Source organism: Aythya marila (genome assembly GCF_965140915.1).
Source record: "Aythya marila genome assembly, chromosome: 5".
NCBI lineage: Eukaryota > Metazoa > Chordata > Aves > Anseriformes > Anatidae > Aythya > Aythya marila.
The window spans coordinates 7,104,746-7,127,989 of NC_139046.1; the positions used below are offsets into that span (position 1 = coordinate 7,104,746).

Here is a 23,244-nt window from a genome sequence, read left to right on the forward strand (position 1 = left end):
TTTTATTTTCTTCTTTTTAGGCACCAGCCTGGTAATTTATCTAAGTATGGAAAAAGCAAACAACAACAACAACCCACCAACCCAATTGTATGCTGGAAGAAAACAGTAAAATCTGGTACAAAAAGCTCACACTTCAGGAGCTCCTGGAGCTGCGTTAGAACATCCTTAAACTAAGAATTAAAATATTCACAAACCCCCAAATATAATTTGTCACATTATATTCCATTACAAACACGAGACTCTACATGAAAAATCTTGAGACTCCACCACCAGTAACTAGAAAGTCCAACTCCTTGCCCAATTCTAGCTGCACGTGCCTGCTCTTCCAAACCCTCCACTGGTTCCTTCAGTGGCTACCAGAGGAGCTGCACACCTCAATTCAACATTCAGGCTTTTCTGTACACATTTAAATTGCAAAAGCTACAGGTAAAGCAGGTACAAAAGCAGCTGAACTTCACTCCAAAATGCCTTCTATTTGCTCAGCTCCTCTATGCTAAACCTCCTAACAAGCACCTGAGACAGGAACAGAGTGTAAACAAACATCTCCTTTTCCAAATGATTTCTTAAGTTACAGATGTAGAGCACAGTGTCACTGGTAGCTCAGTGCTCCTCCGGGTCACCCTGCTCCTGCTGTCTTCCTTTCCTTTAAGGACGCCTAGAGCCCTTTGAGCTGTTTTCAGTGTGTATTTTTAATTGCCTAGCTCATCTCTAGGACCACTGCCACCCTCTCCCCATTCCTGGAGACTTCAGGAGAGCACTGGTATTCCAAGTGTCAGCCCAGATGCAAATCTTGGCTCATTTCCATTTTGCCAGACCATGAGTGCGTCTGTCTAAAATTAACACAGTACTAGGTAGGAGTGAGTGATGACGCTGCAGCCTCAACTTCATCATTTCTTTTGTCTGTATTTTAGATTAGTGACAAATATCAGAAAAATGGCAGAACAAGCATTTTGTAATGAACTCCTCATGGTTTTCACGTTCCTTGGATGGCAAAAAATAAAAATAAAACAAACAAACAAGAAACAGAAGAATGTTTCTAAGTTCCAGGCTATTAACAAACACCTGCGCAGAAAGAAAAAAGGATGGCCCACTGACCTAAGACACAGGAATCCTTAAGAGGATTATTATCTTCTTTTGGTAAGATTCTTATCAGATCACTTTTTTCTTTTCTAGATGACACGAGAAGCTGTTGCTCTGTAATGATTATTAAATGTAAGAACACAAATAATTCGCAGCAATCTTAATGGCTACCTTCCACTCTGTGGTCACAAGGCAGCTCAGGATTTGCATTGGAATTTCCTTGTTTTGTACATTAAGTGCAGAATGAAATCATGACAGAACTACATCGTGTACTTGCCTCCTTTAGGAGTGCAGTAATTATACCTGGCTTCAGAAGTGCTCTGAAACTGCTCTGCATTCAAACACAAACACGTAACACTCCTTTTCCTCGAACCACAGAGTATCTCTATGAAATTTCTTCAGAAACACATAGATGCTTTAAAACCACCACCACCACAGACACACACTGAACCAAAAGCCAGGAAAGCCAAAGCATAACTCTCACCCCAATGTGCTCAGAACAAGGACCTGGACTGCTGCTCTGCTTGATACCAACCCAATAAATCATACCAGAAGTCACAGTACTTCGTTCTCCAGTCAGAGAAGTAATTAAGTGAAAGCTATTCTACATATTCAACCCACTGTTGAAGAGATCAGGCTTGTTTTTCAAAATGTTTACATTTATTTACTTGAATAATACACAGAGATATAAAAGAGAAAAAAAAAAATACATAACCCAATTTATGTATTTAAAAGAGTTTAACTAAACCCTGAAAGCACAGCTTCCATTCTCTTCTCATTTGGCAGCAGAAATTTCCTCAAGAACACACTCTACTCAGCAGTAATTCAGCACAGCAGCCTCTCAGCGTTTTCCAGTAACACGCTACACAAGCTGACTCCTCCACCTCGTGTCTGCCTTCTCATGCTCTCCACAGAGGGAGCAATGTGTGTAACGGAGCAGGAGTTTTATGGAACCGCACAGGTTTGTGTAAGAAAAGAGACCAGATGTATAATAAATACCTTTGGACGGTGCAGAAGCTGAGAGTTCATTCCGAAGGAAGCCTACGAAGTTCTCCTCACACAAGCTCCCTCTTTCTTGGAGAGGCTCCAGCACAATGGCAGAACAAAATTACCAGGTTTGGCCTTCATCATTCAGTCTTTTAAACACCGCCTCTACCCACTGAGAGGCTCTGAGATGAGAATCAGCACCTCCAGCTGCACTCAGTGTCACACCAACGCCATGTGGGGCTGGAGGGCACTCATCCCTCAGGAAGGCAGCCACGGAAGTCACCGCTCTCCCCGTTACATCCCAAAAACCTGAGGGCACATGCTGAGCCCCCTGCCAGCTGAGAAGCTAGAAAGCAGTACTCAAAGATGCTACACGAGGTCTTTGCCAAGAGAGGAGGTTACCATATCAGTTTCTCCTTCAAGATATTTCCCTCACATACGGCTCCCCAGCAGTTAGGACCAACCAGCCACCCCTCAAGATAGGGCCATCTGTATGGCTCAGACTGTTTTTCAGTGTCTTATGACAGTAACTCAAATTAGCCAAGCTGTTAAGATACAGGAATGTCCCTTCTCATACTGCCAAGCCTCATAGATCTATCTAGTTGACTAACTAAATAAATCTACTTCATTGTATTTTGCTTTGACAATTCCCGCAGAGCTCTCCCACACACACCAGGGCACAGAAATATATCCCCATTCCAGGTTTTTTCCTCCAGCAACCTCTTCATCTTCAGATTATTCAGGATCTGGAACAGTTCAACAATAGAGGGAGAAAGAATGACAAATATTACTCCCCAGTAACCTGCCACATTAGTCCATGTCATGCTGGATATTTTATGTCATGTGTATTAACGTTACCTATTTCTGGGTAAAAACACCAGTTCTCTCTTCAAAACTAGTGCCTTTTCCATCACAGAACAGCAAATCTCAAGTTACCAGTTTTAAAACCACACCTGAGATGCTCATTTACTAGTAATTAGCATTCACATTTTGAGTTCAATGCTCTGTTATACCTAAATGGGTATTTTTGCTAAAACTTGGAAATCTGACTGAAGTAGAACATTAGGACACTTCTCTACCTTTTTAACAGTAGCTTTTTTTTTTCCTGCTTGAATACTAAATGGGATAGACACTTTATCACCCTAACACAAAGTTCTAGAGAGCAAAGACCTAATTTCTGAATATTTGTAATTGTCCAAAGAACAATCTTTCTCACAGCTCTGCATTACCACAATGTCCATGGAAGTTTTCTCTTTATCATCTTTAGCTCTGACCTCTTCTGAAAACGCTAGATTAAAAAAAAAAAAAAAAAAGAAAGCAGTTTTCTTTTGGTAGAATATATTACCTGCACCCATTAATATAAGTCATGGTATTTTATTTTTGTCCTTCAGAAACTTCATCTGTTACTGCACAGACAAATATTGCTGATGATCAATGCACCTTTGGACCTGAAGCATATTCCACTAAAGATTATTTAGCACATCTGCATTATGACCGATCTACAACAGTTTGTTATCTGTAAAATATTTATAGTAGGTCAGAGTTTTACATTTAGTTCTTAAGATTCATAAACAAGCTCAAGAAAAATGAAAACTACATAACCAAGGATATGTCAGGCAACTAATAAAACTGAAGGTATGACTCTGCTGCACATCAAGAGTCACTCTGCAAAACTTTATTAGTTTAGCCCATTACAAGTGCTAACCAGACGTAACTGTTTAGGCATTAAATATACTCAATTAAAATCTCTCCTCTGCGGTCACCTAACATTAAACTTCATTGGCAACTGCTACCTTCTCTCTACCTCTTCCCAAACTACTCACTAGTTAAGGTGCTTCTGTACTGAATGAAGATGATAAGCTGGAAATTAGATTATCAACAATATTTATCCTCAGTCATACTGTGGTTGCAAACTTCATCTTCAGCTGGCATCTTGTTCAAACTGAACTCATGGGAGTGTTACATCAGTTCATCAGAACGGCAATTACACCTTTGCTCTAATTGGCAGAAAGCTCATTGCTTAGTAATCAAGAAAAGGAAGAGCAATCTCATCGGTCATGTGTTCCACTAAAAACTAATGGTGAAAGACTCAACAGGAGAAGTGCGTACTTTGCAGCTTTAAATGTACTTGGGTAAGTCTAAACAGACCTCTTCATAAGTGAGGTTATCCAAATATGCTATATGTATATGCAAATATGCTGTATCTAAGAATTAGCATAACTTTTAAAAGGCAATTTACACAGTCTTTGCAAGTTAAGAGCACTGACTAAGAAAGCACGTATAGTACAGCAAGCATGCTTTGTACCTGACCATATGAACACAGAAATGGTACATTTTCTAGTTGGCACAAACATTTTAGGATTGGCAGCTCCATTACTAGGCCACTAGTAAGAGTTCTGAACTTTCACGCTTCGTTTGCCTGTTTTTTAAAACTTACTTTTAGCTGGATTTTACAAAATAGGACTTCAGGTGCATCTTTTCTCGCCTTATTTGTCATGAAATATCAAATTCACTGATACATTATTAAATGACAACTAGAGCATGCCATTTACAATGAAAACAAGTATTTTAAATAATTGCCTCCATTGGACTGAAGTCTACCAAGTGAAAGCAGCCAGCCTTCTGCATTCTTTTTACATTACATTTAGGCTGTATCAGTGAGCACATGCAGACGGCCCTGTCCCAATCCAGCAGCAAACACGCAGTCAAAACAGGTCAGCAAAGAACAAAAGAGTTTTAAACAACACTGATCCAGCAGCTTCCGTATCCTACAGGAACGGCACAGAAGGACCTCTGAAACTGCTGCAGTCGTAGGATGAATTTATAACTGTAAGGGCTGGCAAGCAAAATACAGTCTCGTAACATCAAGCTCACCTCCCAGTATCTGGCAGGTTACTCAATTATTTGGTCTCAGAGTGTCAGGCAACAACTAATCACCTTCAAGCAAACCTACTGAAGCAGCACTTCTGTGTGCATTACTCCTCCCTCTGACAGAAGCGTTCAAGTATCAATCCTTAATATAAGACCTAAAATTTTAGCGAGCTTTACACCCACTCCTCTGGTTCTTGGCATTTAGAGGATGTTACAGCTTGCTTCACATTAATATCAACGCTAGCATTATCCCTCTTATCAGAAGGGAGTGAAGAGCCCAGCTCTGCATTCCTCCTGCAGCTGAGGCCCCTTGGTTTGGGGAGCTGATCCCATTACCTCCTGCCATGTCCGTGGCTGCTCCTACCTTTGCCTGTTCGTGGAGTTTCTCACAATCATGTCTGCAATACTCCTTTCTGAAGCTCGCCTCTTTGTCTCGCTTCTCTCAGTCTGCAGCTGAAGACCTTCTCCCAAACATCCCCCAGCTTCTCCAAATGCCATCTATTTTTACCCAGGTGCTGCCGTCTCATTCCGGATGCTGCTAATTGGCCCCTTAGTCACAACTGGAAAAGTAACCTCGTCGAGTAACTCTTTCTCAGCTGCTGCACTGAGGAATACGTATGCCTCATACTTGCATGTATTCAAATGAGGAAACTTCCAGTAAATTTGTTCCCATGCAAGGGGAAGCGCAGAGTTTAATACAAATTAACCAAGTCTTAGCCTGTCAAATTCTATAGCGACTTCACTCAGACACTTTTTAAAGTAATGACATTATTGCATGAGGATTTTATATATTTAACATTGTAAATCCAGTGAGAAAGCACCACGGAAAACAAGAGATGCTGTAGCATTTATCAACTGTTTTCTCCTTATTCACTGGTCTTTTTTTCCATGTATTATCTAGATAAATACATAAAGATGCAAAGATCTCCTCAAACAAAATGACAGAAAACCTATGCCGAAATTAGATTTGCAAGAAGTGAAATAAATGATGAAAATACATGCACAGGAGCACCCAAGTCTCACACAGGTGTATTTCCACACAGACTTATCTTATATACATGACATAAAACAGCAGGCTTCACAGACACCAATCACACAACTCAGGGAGTTGTGTGTGCTTCTTAATCATCTTGCTAATGAAAAGTTACCGAATCTCAGAGTTTCCTCTCTGGTATTCTGCTTCTGCATAGCTACCAACCAAGATGACACAAACAAAAAAACAGATCATAAGACAGACTAGTTAAGCAGCTTTTACTAGGAAAACAGTGGGAAAAGTAAATAGCTAAATGATCTAAATTCATCCTAAATTACTTTAGTCATTATGGTAGTTTATTATTCCACTAGAAAGGCAAATTCAAATGCTGACTATTTAAAAGCCATTACTTCAGAAATATACAACATAAATGAGAAAATTAGCATTTTATTAAGAGAACTTGACTCATTTTTACTAATGAAGACCGCAATCACTTAATAATAGTTTAATGAATCCCCTCTCAAAAGTCTGAGGTTACCACAAACAAACACATCACGCGTTTTCGATAACATGAACACAACCATCAGATGTCCTGTACATCAGCTGTGAAGACCAAAAGCAGAGCTTTTCAGCAGATTAGTAATCCCGGATTCAGTTAAATACTGGCAGGATTAATGCTCTTCCCGAGGACGAAAGAAAGATCCTGTTCCAGCCCATAAAGACTGCACAGGCTGCCAAGAGCAAGGGGAAGGGCCTTCAGCTGTGGATCATTAAGAAACAGCCATAAAAAAAATGGGATGTTTTGGAGAACACAGCATCCGGCAAAACGGTGGAGTACTTTTTCCATGTGGACCCAAGAGAACTTGAAATCATTTATTCTGCAAATGAGAAGCTGCATGTTTCTGTGATGGTTTGTTTTGCTGCATCGCTGAGAAAGGAGCTGCTTCTGCTTGAAATGAAGGCAAGAAGGATGGGCTTTGAATTTGATACAGCCAAAAAGAACTAACTCGGACAGCAGACTGCAATCCTTCCCCTGGAAGCCACCAACACTGTTAATCCTGCATGTCCTACTGCCCGTTTCCATATTAGATTTAAAAAACAAACAAAAAGTGTTCTATATGGTTGTGTTCAGCCCTAGTACAGACTTGAGGTATGGGTAATAAGGCGAAGAAAAACTCCAATTAATTGTATTATGGAAAAGATCCACTGCCTTTTTTCTTCTTTAGTTGGCTTCAAATGTACGGGGCCTCATAGGTAACAAGTCCTGGCTTCCCATGACAGCACCTGAGGGGCACTCGCTGTCTCAGCAGCACAATATGTGAGCTGAAGGCCAGTGAGCCCCTGTCAGACCAGCAGAGCCCACCAAGCAACCTGGTTCTGAGTACCCAGCTAAAGAGTGCCCTTTCTCGCTCTTTCTCCAGCTCCCAAACCTCATGCCTGGTGATCCAAAATTCTGGAAAAACATTGGGGGGCTACTACTTGTGGAAACAGCTGGGACGGGACAGGACATGGCTATTCCCAGTTGTGTACTCACATTTTTCATGGGGTGTACGGGCACAACCAAAGCACTTTTTGCACAGACCGAGGCCTGACAGCTGTTTGTTGTGTTAATACACACCTGAGCTCCGAGGCAGGTGTGGCACTCTTGAAGCTACAACAATATGTGACCAACCAGGAGATTCTGGGGCTCACTGGTGGCACTCAGCTCCAGCCTGTCCAAGTCCCCCAGCTGGCCTGAGCCCTGCAGAGGACACTGCTGACTTCACATGGCATGCATCCACCCAGCTCCCCTCTTGGTTTGGACCCAAAGGTGCCTGTGATGCTTTTCTGACATTTCAGGGTCATTTCCTGCACTCATCTGGACCTGCCTACCACAGCTGGATGAGATCTCCGAGTTGTTTTCCTCACTTAGACAAGAAGCCCCCAGTTTGTCCTCTCTTCCTGCACAAGGCCCTCCCTGGAGAACGGCTGGACACACAGGTTTCCTCGTTTTACTGTGAAGCAAAGATAAGGATACAGCAAGGCAGGAGAACTGCAAAAAAGCTGCTTGTGCAATGAGGAGGAAAACGGCAGGTTCTTCTGCTTTGGGTGCTACTCTCTCTGCCCTCTACGAGATAATCCCTCCTCCAGGCAGCAGCACCACCTTAGGGCACTCACGGTGCAAGCATTTATTTACCTGTGGCCCTCCCTTCAGTATCTCAGGTCACCCGAAAAAAATCCTTTAGAATTAAATCAGCTTGTAGACAGGTGCAAATTTACGCATCAGTATTTTTGACCAGAGCACTTGTAAGGCAAAAAATCCTATTATGATGAAATACGGTACTCCACCCTCGTCAGGAATAAAAATTTTATCATTTCTCCACATGCTCACCATCACCAAGTAGCAGCACGCTAAGTACTCCTTGAATTTTTATTTTTTACTTCTCAACGTTAGGAAGCCCTCCCAGCTAAAGAAGTTGAGGAGAAAGCGGTTTAAGATATTAGAGCGAGTTCAGATACGGGAAACAGCGCGCCTGCAGCAGCGTTTCCTCCTCTCTCCCGCAGAATAAATGAGCTCAGGCAGAGCTCTCCCTCCTCCTCTGCGCCCGGTTTCCGGTATTAGGCAGCTCTAATACCTCTGCACCAGCTATAACCCCGGCCTTTTTATACAACAGGTCCTTCCAGTTCCTCTTTACTTCCTCATTCTGCGAATGAGCAACGTCTTCTGCTCGGTTTTCCCCCTCCTGTGACCATCCTACCATTTCTTGTGACTACCCAATGTGCTGCCATTCACCCTTCACAAAGGTGAGGGGTGGGTGGGAGATAAGCACCACAGCTCATCTGATGTTTCTCAACTTCCTGAACCTTAAAAAAAATAAACAAAACTTATTTTCTTAAAATATGCAACTAAATTACTACCAGTTGTAGGAATTTTAGAACTATTTGCGAATGATAATAAACAATATAACAAAACTGATGATGGGAACAAGTGTCTAACTTGTGATAATTTAAACTGCCAGCATTTTCTGGATGTCCAAGGGGTAGAACACACAGGCTAGAAGGAAGCTTACAAAATTCCTGCCAGACTGGTATTTGAAAATTAAGCTTCTTGCACTATGGGCTCTTTATTATCCATACTGAACAATGACAGTGCCCTTTCCTAAGCCAAACAGAAACAGTATTTTTTTCCTATGGAAATTTTTAGAACACATGACTGGTAAGAAATCTTCTGGATTTCTAAATTTCACATAAAAGCCTGGAATTCTACCTTGGCCTTAGAAGTCAATTTTGCCTTCATTCTGCACATAGTTTTCTACCTCCGACTGGATCCAACAGGAGGAAAATTAACCGAAGCACTCGCACATTCAATGACAACTTCAAAAGTAGTCTTAATTTCAGCAAAGATTTTCAAAAAATAAAATACATGCGATCTCTTTTGAATTAAAAACCAAATACAGTCCCTGTTAACATCCTTGAACACAGATCAGCCACTTAATACATGAGCTAGAGTAACACTGACATTGACACCCATCCTCCTTTACTTGCCTGTCTTATACATTTTTAACCCTATTCAGCAATCCTTAATTGGACAAAATGCTAATATAATCAAGTTATATTTGTTCCTGAGTAGCACAAGATCTGGTCCTGATTCGGAAGTTTTGGAAGAACTGTTGTAACACGGGGACTGATCCCACTTTCCTTCACACGCCAGAGGAATCCAGAATACAGGATCTGGTGCTAAATTGATCTAACTTCCACTCACTTTCTCATTAAAACCATCGCACATCTGTAAATATGATTAATCACTTAAAAAAAAAAAAAAAAAGGATCAGCTTTCCTCTGAGTCCACTGCTTTGCTACACCATTCATAAAGAGAATGTTTTTAAATGATATCAATAAAAGTCTGATAAAGAAAGACATAGCAAGTTATAAAGCAAATCAAAAAGGCCGCCTACTCCAAACTTAGGAGAACCTACACCATAAACAACATAGAAAGAGCAAGCAGTTAAAAAAAAAAAAAAAAAAAACTTGCCCTTTTATTATGCCTCATTTCACAGTGAATACTCACAACGTCGCAGAAAATCCATTTTGAAGCAGATAAGCAACCACAGCAGTAATTACAAACACCTTATCTTTCCATTCCTCTTCAGCTTGAAGAGCCTTACCTTCATGCCATCCCCAGGTGGAATACTGCTCCTTTCCATTAACACAGCACCGCCAACATCCCTCCTCTTCACTCGAGTGCTGGCTGAAGTTTGGAAGTCCAACACCAGCCTATGGTTTAATTCACTAGTCTAACTACTGAATTATATTCATAACTGGCTGGTGATTAACACCAAACAACCCGAGGCTCAAACAAACAGCACAGCAAATCACTCTTTTCAAACAACCAGTCGTCGAGGTCAAAACATGCATGCTTTTAAGTCACACTGCAATCAACTTCCTCCCCACCCATTCTATTATTTGGTATTCATGCATCCACAAGAGCATGGAAACCACTTCACAAAAAAATCAGGGCTATCTTGGAAGAACCTATAGTGCTTAAAGAGGAAATGCCATTTAAAAGCCAAGGAGAAGGAAAAAGGATTTTGAATAAATAAAACTTCTTTCCCATTTGGTTTTTAGATGCTTCCTTTTATCCTGTCATCATTTTACCTGTTACAGGCCACCCCCCAAGTGCACCCACAGTCAGTATCAAGCCAAGGATTTGCTTTCTACACACACACAAAAAAAAAACAACTGATGTCCAGAGCAAGACAGCATGGCTCTGAATCACAATCACGAGGTTCAGTGCTAGCATCTAGGAAAATGTTAGTTTTAAATTTTAAAATTGAAGCTGTTAACACAAAACTAAGGAAAACACACAACACACTTTTTTTTTTCTCTATTTTATGTGTGCTCAAACTCATGCTACAGCCCCCCATTACGTTTCAAATACACGTCAATTTCCAGGCAATTGTTTGCTTATAAATCAAATATTTTTAGTAAGAGGTCAGCAATGTCCTTCTAATACTACTTCTGAAAGCAGAGCAGTCTTTAAGACTTGAAGAGCACGAAGTTTTGCGTGGCAGAAGTTTAAAGCAACCCTGCTGACACATGCTTCCGAGCCTGCCAGAGCTCTTGGTTTCTGCTTACCCACCCTGGATCTTTAAAGCAGTCGTGACGCAAGAGAGGTGGCCATGGTCCTGCCGAGGAGGCTGCTCCCGGCACGCTGCCTGTTTGCTGTCCCCAACTTCACTCGGGTTTTAGCAGGTAAACAGAGGCCAGTCACAGTCCTTTCATTATCTGCATAATCCCAGCCCGAGTGATTGCTGCACTGTCACACCAGTGCCCGAGTGAGCTTTCGGTCCTGAATTATGTCCACACACAACACGAACGGGGGAGTGCCAAACAAGATGATTAAGCAGCAAAATATGACAAGGCATGAGTTATATTATTAGTATTCCTATCTATCATTAGCCGCAGAAATGAGGGTTTTGTACAGCCAATAGCAACTATGCATAAATAAAGCTCCCACACTCTGACACGCTTTCAAAATAAGAGCAACTATTTATTTTGAGTAATTCTTTTTTTCGGCTGCTTTGACACCGAACTGTAGTTCAGCATTTTACAAATTACTTCCTTTTTCACGCTCTACCTTGGAACAACTCGGAAGAAAACTCTTCTTTTAAGAAGGCAGCCTTAAATTACAATCCTTTAGTTTCAGAGAACAAGAGCGTAATCATTTTTCAACAAGGTGTGCCAAGTGGCTTTCATTTTAGCAATTCACTGCTTGTATTTAAGTACATATTGAACCTGCACAAACTTTGTGTTCTTCAGCACGGAATGTTTCATTTCTTGAACCTCACAAAATGACTAAAGCAAAAAAGCAAGTTTTAAGTTTTTATACACACAGCCACAATTTATTTATTTATTTATTTTAAGTCTCCTCAGCAGCATCTCTGAGGTTTCACACTCATTCCCTTTCATCTTTAGTGATCTGCTTGATTCATTTTAAGAGAGTTGCTTGGAAATGAGAAGGCAAAAGCCAAGAACGGCAAAAATTAGTGCAAGGGCTTGTAACACACTGCAATAAATTAGTACTCATTACACCATGGAATTAGTCGTAGAACATGATACTGAAAGGCACTGACAATCTGTCCTCACAGATGAACTTTTGGGCTCTGTGCAATATCAATTCACAGTTCTGGTAGAAATTGTTTGATATTCCCTAAGATTTTGAGCCAAAGAAGGGAACAACACATTGAAAATGAGCCTGACAGATGCATGTGGTAGTGGTGCTCTAAACAGAAAGACAGGAGAGAGGGCACATGAAGTTAGTTGTACTAAAGGCAGGCAGAAGGAAGCGAGAAAACGGAAGAGCTTAGGTGGGATCACAGTTTCAAATTATTTTAAAACTCCAGCAACACTGCTATTGAACGTTGCGAGGCTTGCCAGAACGTGCTTAATGAGAATAAATGCATCTGATGAAACAAAATGAATTATGGTTTTCAGTAAAAACACTAACACAGCATGCTACTCCTAAGGATTCTGCATAATGAAATAATGATTTAAAACGGTGAATTAAAAACCAAGATAATTAAAAGTTTTATTGCTAAAAAAAAATAGCTGATTGAGCGTGAAGTCCCTTCCTTCTGCAGGTGAGGCAACGCAGCAACAGCACTCCATTCTGGATTATACCTGCCTTTCACTGGGCTGCATCATTTCTTCTAACCAAGGCTTTTGAAAAGTGTTGGTGACAGTCTGATGTTTGAAGAGAAAAAAACAAAATGAATTCTATCAGACTTGTTTCCTTTTAAATAAGATTAGAGCAATCTTCCAGTTACTTAGCTGTAATAAAAGCAGCCAATCTGAGAGAGTTTGCATAATGTCATACTTAATTTTTGTTTCTTGTTTTTCTCAAACCAAACAAGAATAATGCTTCTAAAGAAAGTAATTTTTATGCTGTATTACTCACAAGATACTAATTTGAAAGCGCACTGAGAAATAAAAAGATTCTGATTAAAATCCTCCATTAATTTTCGATGCCCAATTTGAGACATCCGTATTTTTCTGCATGTTTATGTGGCACCTTGTAGTAGTCAGGACCAGTTCCCACCAAGCTCCTTCACGTTTTGAGTCATCATCCATTCTGTAAGCCACGACCTGGTGGCTCAGGCTAAGCAGCAAAAAGGGCAAACAGTTTTTGAACAGCTAGCAGAGCATCACCCAAGATGCACAGAGCTGAGGAAACAACAAAGTGCAATTCCTCCAAGGAAATACCCAACCATTCTAGTCACGAAAGCCTCACTTTTTCTTCCCAAATCCCTTAGGGCCTTTCTGACAAACCTCCACAGCTCCTGAAATGGATAAGGCTGGGATTTTATGCAGATTTTAAAAACTGAAAGCTGCAAGGGGCTACCAGAAGGCACCACCTAACGCAAGTGAACCTGTCCGTAAGATCCACAGTGAAGCAACCCCCCTGAATTAAGTCCTGTAACTTGTGTTTGACTACACCATAACTTTCAGGAAAGTCCTGACTCTTGATTTGGAAGCACGCAACACAGAACCCAACGTCATTTTAAGAAGTTCCTGCCAGCACATATTTGTCCTCACGATGCACGCCTCATTTCTGGCTTTAGCCAACAGCATTAGTCCTCACATCTGACCAGGATCTTCTCCCCATATTGTTATAACCATATCCCCTCTCAACCTCTGGATAACCAATACAAAGACTTTCTTTCCCCCAAACGTACTGGATAAGACATTTGCTGTTTCTTCAGTCGTTTAATGGGTCTCTCTCGCTGTGATTCTCCCGTAGCTTCTCCAAGCATGCCATCTCCCAACACCGTGCTACCTCCTAGCATCAATCTCCCCAATGCCACGCAGAGGTAACACCGACGCCTTTCTCACATCTAAGGGCCAACAAACCACACTTGTTTGCCCTGCGAGGATGACACACACACACACGTTAGTTAATAACAGATGCTAAATGCTTCATCATGCTTAATGATGATAGCCCTATCTAGCTGTTACGCACAAAGTTTCCACCGCCTCACAACACTGACAAATTCGGGCTGGTATTTACGGGCAAGGCAAAAGTCTCAGCCAGGGCACAAAAACCACGGCAGGCAAATGGCAAGGAGCCTGTAGGTAGGTTTTAAAAGTAAGCATTTAGTATGGACACAAGTGCATTTTTTTCCTATCTACTCCTTCAGAAATAGTCCCTTTAGAAATTGTACAAGAAAAACCTACTTGTGTGCAGAAATTTTAACCACAATAGTTGCTGTATGCCACCACAGTAAATGAATGAAAAGGGATGTTCATGGAGCCCGAAAACCCCTTTCCATCACAAGCAGGAGCAGCAGCCCAGATAAATGCACATGGGTAAAGCTCTTGCCTTGTCTTTGTCTCATTTCAGAGAAGTATTTCTTTCAGACAATTTTGCAGAAATCTGCCAGGTTTCAGTGAAGCTTGCCCGCAATGAAACCACCATTTCTGCGATAATTAAGCTATGGAAAACTGCATTTTCCATTTAGATTCAACCAGGAGATTTTTGTTCATCTGAGCATTGTTTTGTGGCTCTATGTGAGGAATGGCGGGGACACACCAAGAAGCGTTTTCTTCCAGTTTCTGTAACACACACTAAAAGCTTTAGGAACACAATATTAGACATATTCCAGAGGCACAAAACATTAATCATCTCTTTTGACTTTCTGCAGGGTAAGCATCAAATGCCTTCTACTGGAAACATACTCACACGTGTGCCAACCTAGGTTGCAAAGCATAAATATCTCCATTAACGTTATCTGCCTAATGACCCTGCCCAGAGATCCTGTAATCAGCTCTACCCATGGAACAGATCATACAGGGAACTGCACTTAGAAATTAATTAGAAGTTCACACTTTCCTAAATTAACTACTGTGGTCCTGAGCAATGGCTTCCGCGGGCCTTTCCTCTACGTTCAGGCATGCGGCACAACAGCTTCGCAGAACTTCTTCGTTTCCCCTCTCCACCCACCGAGAGGAAAAACAAACCAAACGTGCTGGGGTGGCACATTGCAGGTGTCCCACACAGCGCTCCCAGGGCAGAAATGACAGAGCTAAGGAGCGCTTACGCTCCAGCTCAGCGCCAAGGTGAGAAACCAGGGCAGCTCCCAGGACCATCGTGGTCCAAAGCAGGTGAAGCAAGCTCCCCCTCTTGGGCAGCACAGCTCACAAGCAGAAGAAATTCAGCGGTCCCACCACCCTGCTTCTGTGCTCTCAGAGGTGGCAGTGCAAAACAAACCCCTTCGGTACATTTTTACAGTGTTCCACCTTAGAAAAGCATTAATATCAGCAGATACACCGAGCTTTCTGAAAACTTCAAAAGACAACACCAGGCAGCTTTAAGCTTAACTTACATAATCAAACCCCGTTTGAAAATGAAAGCCAGGATGTTGCATAAGCCAAGACAAAAAACTGTAAGACAGGTGGGAAGATGAAGGACTGGCTTGCCCCCCTCCCAATCAATTCTGGCAAAATATTTGCAGCTGAATTCTATTTTTTATTATTATTCAACACGATCAGCAAATAAAATCCAAAACAATATATTTTTAAACCCAAACTCCTGTATCTGTCATATTTTTCCCAGCATCTCGTCCAGCCATCACATGTTTTTTAAGCAAACCTAAACAGCTGCTTAATATTTTCAAGTAGTTTTGGTCCAGGTAGCATCTGCCAACCTCTTAGCTACATTTAGTATCCTCCCACAGCCGAAGCCTAACAGACTTCTCTATTGAGACTTAAATCAGCAGTCTCTTTGTCTCCATGCAACTGCTCTTTTACTGCAAATGGTATGGCAGTGCAGAAAGCACGGTATGAATTTAAGCAGAGGAGCTAATGCCCTGGTAGACAATCTCTAGCTGTCTAAAAGCAAAAATGCAAATTCCCACTTATTTCACTGCAAAAATTAAAATGAGATTCTGTTCGAAGCGGCTGTCAGTCCTGCAGGCCCTCCCTCCCCGTAACCACAGGGCACGGCATCACAGAAGGGCAGGAACTGATTTTTAGGTGTTGAGATTCGCACGCTGCTGGTGCTGCTGGCCCTCCCTCCCATCCTGCCAGGGAATGGAAGCAGCAAGCAGGGACCATGCTGCTCTACGTAGCATCTTTTTTTTCCCTATAAAGGAAATCTCTACTCACAAAAACAAGCTTCAGTGCAATTTGAACCTCCTCACAGGGTTCTCAGAAGTTTTGTAAATGTGTGACTCCAAAACTCCACACTAACATTTTTCTCCTGTTCGATGTTTTGAGAGTGTGGGGTTCTCAGTGCTATGCATGTTCCTAGATACTTGTAAGAACAACAAACATTAGGATTGCAGTGCCAGGTTTCCTTAACATCTCTGATCTTATTCTACAATGTGAAACCAGGAACATTCATGTCTAACATCAACCACATTTAACAAAAATCGGAAGTACTGGTGGTGTTTGCAGCCAGGCCTGCTCTGGGGTGTGGCTTCATAACAAATATTTGTGCTGCACAGGTTTGTCATTTAACAAGATCACTGCACAACCCTCTCAAACCCAAAAACCTCGTAACATCAGATTATTTGTCACTAAACAAAATGAGAAATCCATCATCCCCTGCCAAGTGGTACCTAATACCTTAGGATTAGACAAACATAGAAACCTGACCTTTGACAACTTATTTAACAATTTTCAATTGCTGTCAATTACCAAAACATACAAAAGCAAAAGCAACACTTGGAAAAGAAAAAAACAAACATCTATATTTACACCTAACCCTTGTAGAACTCAACATGCCTCTAATAAAGTACTCTACCTGAAATATACATAGAAAAAAAGTTGAAATTTATGTATGAAAACAGTTATTTTAAATAAATCTTCGTTGGGATTTAAATAAATCTTTTGAAATGTTGGTAGCTGGTTGTTTATGCCTGGTTTTCCCTTATAATCCTCCTGGAAAAAGGACACAGTTTACCAAGTCCATCAAAACAGACGCCCCTAACAGCACCAGTAATTTTGTTTAAAGGTCACATTTTACCAATATGTAGGTTACAAGCAATTTATTTTTAAAAAGTTTTTCTCCTGCATACATACAACTATGTTTATTCCAGGGAATGGATTCACTCAATCTCAAGCGGTCAATGCAAAAAAAGTTTTCTACCCTAGCCATGCACAGAGAAGTAAACATCTTTAAGTTGAATTCAATTTCACGCAATAACCATAAAGAGTCAAAATAAAACAAATCAATTCCTTTCCCTTAACACTGCAGGAGACGTTTCAGATTAGCCCAGTGGTAAATTTCATCTTCAATTGTATCATAGTCCCTGATATGAACTAACATAAAACTTTTGTTATTATTTGTTCATTCTATAGGAATGAAAATACCACTATTTAATTTTCTTAACTAGTCATTTCTTCTCTGTGGCATCTGTCAAAGTCTATCAATACTGACTTCAGAAACAGAATTTGTCTTTCTAAGTTTTATACCCTCAAATTCTATCATACAATATTCTTCCTTATCCCAAAGCTACAGTTCTGTAAGAGATAAAGTGGATTAAAGACATATTGAGGATTATAGATTAAGCAGTTAGAACAAACAGAGGCAAGTATTTCAAGCAGCTGACCCTACAGAAAGGAATCACATTCTGTTCTCGAGATGATATATAAAAATAGAAGGCACATTCCGCTAGGAAAATATTTACTTAATAATTTATCATTTAAGAACTACTACTGTACAAATTAAAGTGCAAAGACAGCAGATTGAAATCAATGTGTAGATATATATGCAGTGGTAATACAGCTACAATTTTGATTGTGATTAGACTTACAGATTTTGTTCTATTCTAGCACAAGAAATAGAAAAATCACACTTCTCTTTATCTCAAAGCCCTGTGTTTGAAATTGATTCCAACTCTGGGGGGACAGGAGAGGCAGAGAAACTCAGTACTGCCGAAAAGTCTGGAAGTAAAAAGAGAAAATTCTCAAGGTATCCAACTGAAAAGCAATGCCAGTGAGATGTAAGAATCAATTTAGTCCAGACATTAATAACTTCCTTAATGATCTATATGACTAAAATAGCATACAGACAACATCTTCTGAGGATATTGAACAGGGAACACTGAATAGTGGTAAGGTCAGAAATAATACAAAAGAACCTAAGCAAATTCCTTACATGGCCAGAAAATAAAGTGAAATTCAGTTTGGAAAAACACCAGCTAATACGTCTGGGAAAAATAATCCCAAATATAGATACCCAATAGGCACTAGAAACCTGGGAAACAACAGTGCAAGAAACCGCATTGTTCCTGGTGCTCGAGACATGTAAAAGTACATAGGCAAAAGTATCATTAAGCACTGAATGCTTTACTAAAGAACCCAACTGTAATGGAAAAAAAGTCTGGACTTTATTCCGTCCTACATACCACCATAGAACTTTTCAATTAACTGTATTTCAAGTATGAGGGTTTTTAATTCAGAAGCCTAATACATATCCAAAACCAAACATGAGAATACATTCACTTCCAAACTGTTTGGTTTTTATTGACCATAAAGCTTTGGCACACTTCACCACAAGTGAATCAACTCAGATCCAAACAACTGAATTTCTGCTGTGATCGACTGTGCAGAAACAAATGGAGATCAACGATGTGCTCATGGAAATGAGGTTGCCTCTGAATTGACTCCAAAGAGCATGTCAATCCTACTTTCTGTAAAATCCTTAAGACAGTTTCTGCAATGGGAGTGGCTGTTCTTTACCAAGCAGAAGTAAAAGTAACTCACTGAGAAGTATGCTTCAAAACCTGCTTCCAGCCACTTCTCTTTCTAGATATTATGACGTTCCTTCATCAGGGCACTACCTTGAAAACAAGATTTTCACATTGCTAATGTAAATTAAAGTTTCACTTTCTCATGACCAGCTCAGAAACACCTGCAGAACTCCTAATGTTGATTTGGGTTTCTTGGGGGTTTTCTTTTGTAGAAGGGTTGCTTTGGGATGGGAGTGTCTCCCTCAGGAGTGATAATGGGATGAATCTGTCCCACTTGTCCCTTAGAGACATCTGAACCAAACCTTAACCTGCAGGTGGCCCTGCTTGCCCCAGCAGCAGGGAGCTCCGCACAAGCACGGCTGTTCTCATTCAGGATGTGGTAGGTGGGGGAGAACGGGACACAGAAAGAAGAGGAAGAGGAACAGACCTGTCCTGAGAAATGGGCCATGTTTCTCCTGCCTTTAACATTCCCTACTGTGAGAAAGAGATGAAATATTGAGATTTTCTAAAGGGACCACTCGTTTTATGAGTGACTTTTTCCTGAAAGATGGCAATTTTAACCTATTATTGGGGGGCGTGTGTTTTTTCTTCTTGAATTTAAGGAGGAGTAAGAAATTTCACTTTGTGACCTGGAAGTTCACAGTAACGGGAGGCCGGGGTAAACATAACCTCCAGCATTTTGTTCCTCTCTCCTTCCCTGCCAGGCCTCCTTTTGACTCATCGCGATGAAGTGTCTAGACTTTTTCCAGGAGCCTTTCCACCGCTTCGCTTACGCCTGGCGCACAGCACAGATCCCGCTTGCTCACTGCTCTAATGGTAAGGGACTCGCTGCAGCTCTTTTCACTTGTGGCTAACAAGACAACCTGGCAGCTGATATTCTTAAGTTTACAGCATTGATATTCTTTAGTTTATAGCAACGGACACTTTCTGAGTTTATGGCATCCAAAACACTGATTAAGAGCACCCCCAACACACTGCCTCTTCCTCAGAGTGCATTAAAGCATTAAACCTTCCCACACATGCCTACAGGGTCTGCTACTGCACCTTGCCATCCAGCGTACTGAGACAAATAAACCACTCTTCCATGAGTCAAACCCTGTGTCAGAGCTTTAGGCACAACAGATACCCATTCCTGCTCCCAGAAGGACTAATAACCACTTCTCTCCATCAGCCCTGTAACCAATAGGCCCTTTCTGATCCTAGAAACACAAACCAGGGAGGATTTTAATCTTTAATAAAATACCTAAGGTCTAGGTTTGGTCAAAAGCAGATAGAGATTTCTATTTTCTCTCTCTGTCTTGCCTTTTCCACCCTTTTTGCACTTTTGAAAGGTGAGAATAAATTTCAACCGCTGTAATTTCTTCGCACTGGGGGGTGGAGATTTTGTTTCTTCTAATAATAAACAGGAAAAAAAATATCAAGAAAGCACACAGAGCGTAAAGGCTGAGGAGAACTACTGCACGAGGAGCAGAAGCCTGCCTTGCAGTGAGGTCTGCTTACTGCAGCAGAGGCAGGACAGCACTGGCACGCTCTTTGCAGGGTGGATCTCTCCCTGGCGGGTCTCGTCTTGCCTCCAGAAGCGCAGACAAACAACCACCGTAACACGCTGACGGAGCTTAAGATGATGAACGGACTTTTTTTTCCCCCCTCCCTTTCTAAATACAGCTGATTTTATTATATGGAGATTTTCAATGAGCTCTGCAATCCACTCCACCTGGAACGCCTGGTTTCATATGTATGAGTGAGTTTTATCACCCTCTTGTGGAAAAGTAAGTGAATTGTATCTGTCAGAGGTAATGGGAAGAAGAGGAAAGCAGAGTAAAGGAGACAGTGATAGAGAACAAGCAAAGAACAAGGAAAGGAAAGCATGGGGTGGGTGGAATAAAGAGAAATTGAAGTGAATGATGGTAACTAGCGATGCAGGGTTAGGGTATAGGATGGTGAAGCACTGGCAACCCAGAGAGGTTGTGGCTGCCTCATCCCTGGAGGTGCCCAAGGCCAGGCTGGATGGGATTTGGGCAGCCTGGGCTGGCAGGAGGGGTCCCTGCCCATGGCAGGGGGCTGGGACAGGGTGATCTGTAAGGTCCAACCCAAGCTGTTTGACGGTTCTGGATTGTGCCACCTCTACTCTGGTCTGCAAAAGCTATCCCAAAAATGTTCTTTGAAAACACCAAAAGATAACCAGCTGCCAAAGTGACTGTCTCGGTAACATTCACTCTGTTCAAGAAGCATGTCCACTACGCTGGCTTCAAGCACTGCCTCAGCTGCAATCATCGTCTTTTGCACCTTTTCCATCTTTGGATGGAAAAATGTATTCTGTATAAACACACACAGCTAACTGCTCTAAACTGAGTTCAGAAAACACTTGCTAGACCGAATTTCTTTTTTAAAAATAGACTGCATGGAACATCTATGCCCTGCTCTTGGAACTTGACAGTGGAGAGGACACGAGCTAAACTTGTGAAGTAATGAGAGCTCATGCATTCGCATTACATCCTGCTGGTTAACAAAACAGAAAACAGTATCTAATCACCCTAAAGTCTTGAACCATCCTTTCTTCTGTTTCTGACCATCCCCAATATTAATTACATTTTTTTCAGTAGTCTCCCTTTACAACATAATCCACGTGACGGCACATTCAAAACCTTGAAAGCAAATTTATTGCAACTTGTATATAAAAATTTTAACCTATAAGTTTGGTACAAGCACACACAAGAAAGAAACAAAGAAAGTAAAGATGACGTTAAATAAGATTAATGACACCGGACAAAGGCACAGAAACCCCAAGCAAAAGGCCAGCCCGGAGCAGATAGGTATCACAGGCATGGTGAGAAGTGTTAAGGGATGAAACCACAGACCAAAGCCAACACAAAACACAGTTATTTCTTCTTAATAACACTAATCTTTTCCTCATGCTCCTCAAAAAGTTACAGACCCATTAAAAATAATAATGCCAACAGCAGATCTTAACTATAGGATAAAAGAATAGCTAAAGAAATAGTTTTCCCCTCATTACACAATGAAGCATCTTTTATACGTAGGCACCATTCATAATGAATGGCATAAAACGGGTGCCTATAAAAGCTGCATTTATTTCACTGTTTTAATGAAAGTCTGACAGTTGAGCACTTCTGCAGACAAGATAGAATTTTACCTTACCTTTATTCTTCACAAAGGTGTTAGATTTTTCTTAACAAATGGCTGTATGTGAGTACTTCACCATTATCTGCAACTAGGGGTCAAGTCCGAAAAACGAGTACTTTCGCCACGAGGTACACGCAGTTATCTGCATTTATTCATCATCGTGGAGACACCACTGATAATTTATTTTAACTTCTGCAGAACACCCATCAACGAAGGAAGGCTAAGTTTGTGACTGATGTTTTGCAGCAGATACATTTATTTAAATTCCTAAAATCTTCAACTTTTAATGGTCCCAAACCACTGAATTACGCACAAACTTATAGGAACAAACTGCTTGCCTCCACCTCTCTTTTAACTTGCTCAGTAGTGAAGTCCAATGCTAAATTACTGAAAGAAGCTCTCCAGGTCAGGGAACACATGAAGCCACTGTTACAACAGAGCTAGCAATATGTCCAGAGATGTTCAACAGACATTACAGCGATCTGCTCTTCTATCTCTCCTTCTAGGAAGCTACCCAGAACGGACCCCTTTCTCTTTCTCACTTTCTGACCGTTTAACCAGGTTGATCAACCCAGTTATGTTGTGATCCTTCCCTGCCACGAACTCCTGCAGATGCTCAGGAAGGTGCCAAGCACTTCACGTTCAGAGAAAACTCCCCCAGTTAACCTGACACGTGAATCAGAAAGGGCAAAACGGTGACAAACCTTAATAAATTGTTTAAATGCAAAATAATTATCCTAAGAAAAACATCATGAACTGTTGGCAGTGTTTTGCAATGAAATTATTATATACTTTGTTTTCAAGTAATACAATTTAATGTAACAGTTAATCAGTATAAGACATGCTGTGACTTCAAAAATAAAATTCCTATAGAAAAAATAAACCTCCCATGGGCTGAAAATATGTTTTTACATTGACTACATGTAAGAACATACACATTTTCAAAATTATACACACATCACTATCAATTAGAGAAACCTATTGTTGAAGAACCCTGTAACAAGCCATTATCGTAAATCATTACTACTTTTGAACAGAACTGATTTCCCTATAGCTTGACTTCAAGCCTTTGCTCAAAACAGGCAGTTTTTCAATCAAGTGCAGTGACTAAGCATGCAGAAATATTTTACACTAGTTCTTTGGACAGCTACCATATCTTTTCAAAACACTTGATACAGATCCTCACGCTGCAGCAGCATTTTTCCCCCCATAAAACCACACACAGAGAAGCCACCAACCCTACGGAGAAGTTCACCCCCGTTTAAGTTCCGCTGATTCAACTGTTCGAGAGGGCATGGGGTAATAAAGCAGATCACTGAGATTATCATGGTTAAAAAAAAAAAAAAAGAAGAAAAAAATCAAGAAGGGGGAGGCAGAACATATTTAACAATCCGGTTTACACTGTGGCCCCAAAAACACTTGCCTCAGCACAAACGAGAGGCAGTACACTGGGGT

General features: G+C 41.0%; 1 protein-coding gene across 7 annotated transcripts in view; it reads right to left on the bottom strand.

Moving 5' to 3' along the window:
* PPP2R5E (protein phosphatase 2 regulatory subunit B'epsilon) overlaps window positions 1-23,244 on the bottom strand; it is a 74,726-nt gene that overhangs the window by 41,143 nt on the left and 10,339 nt on the right. Inside the window, exon 1 of one of the 7 annotated variants that reach the window (XM_082760444.1) lies at window positions 11,031-11,054. The exons of 3 other annotated variants lie outside the window; for them this stretch is intronic. Coding sequence is in view for 1 of the 4 variants with exons in the window: in XM_082760440.1 (XP_082616566.1) it covers window positions 5,275-5,284 (10 nt within the window). In the remaining 3 variants the exon portion in view is untranslated. 3 more of the 7 variants (XM_082760442.1, XM_082760440.1, XM_082760443.1) reach the window with 3 other exon arrangements.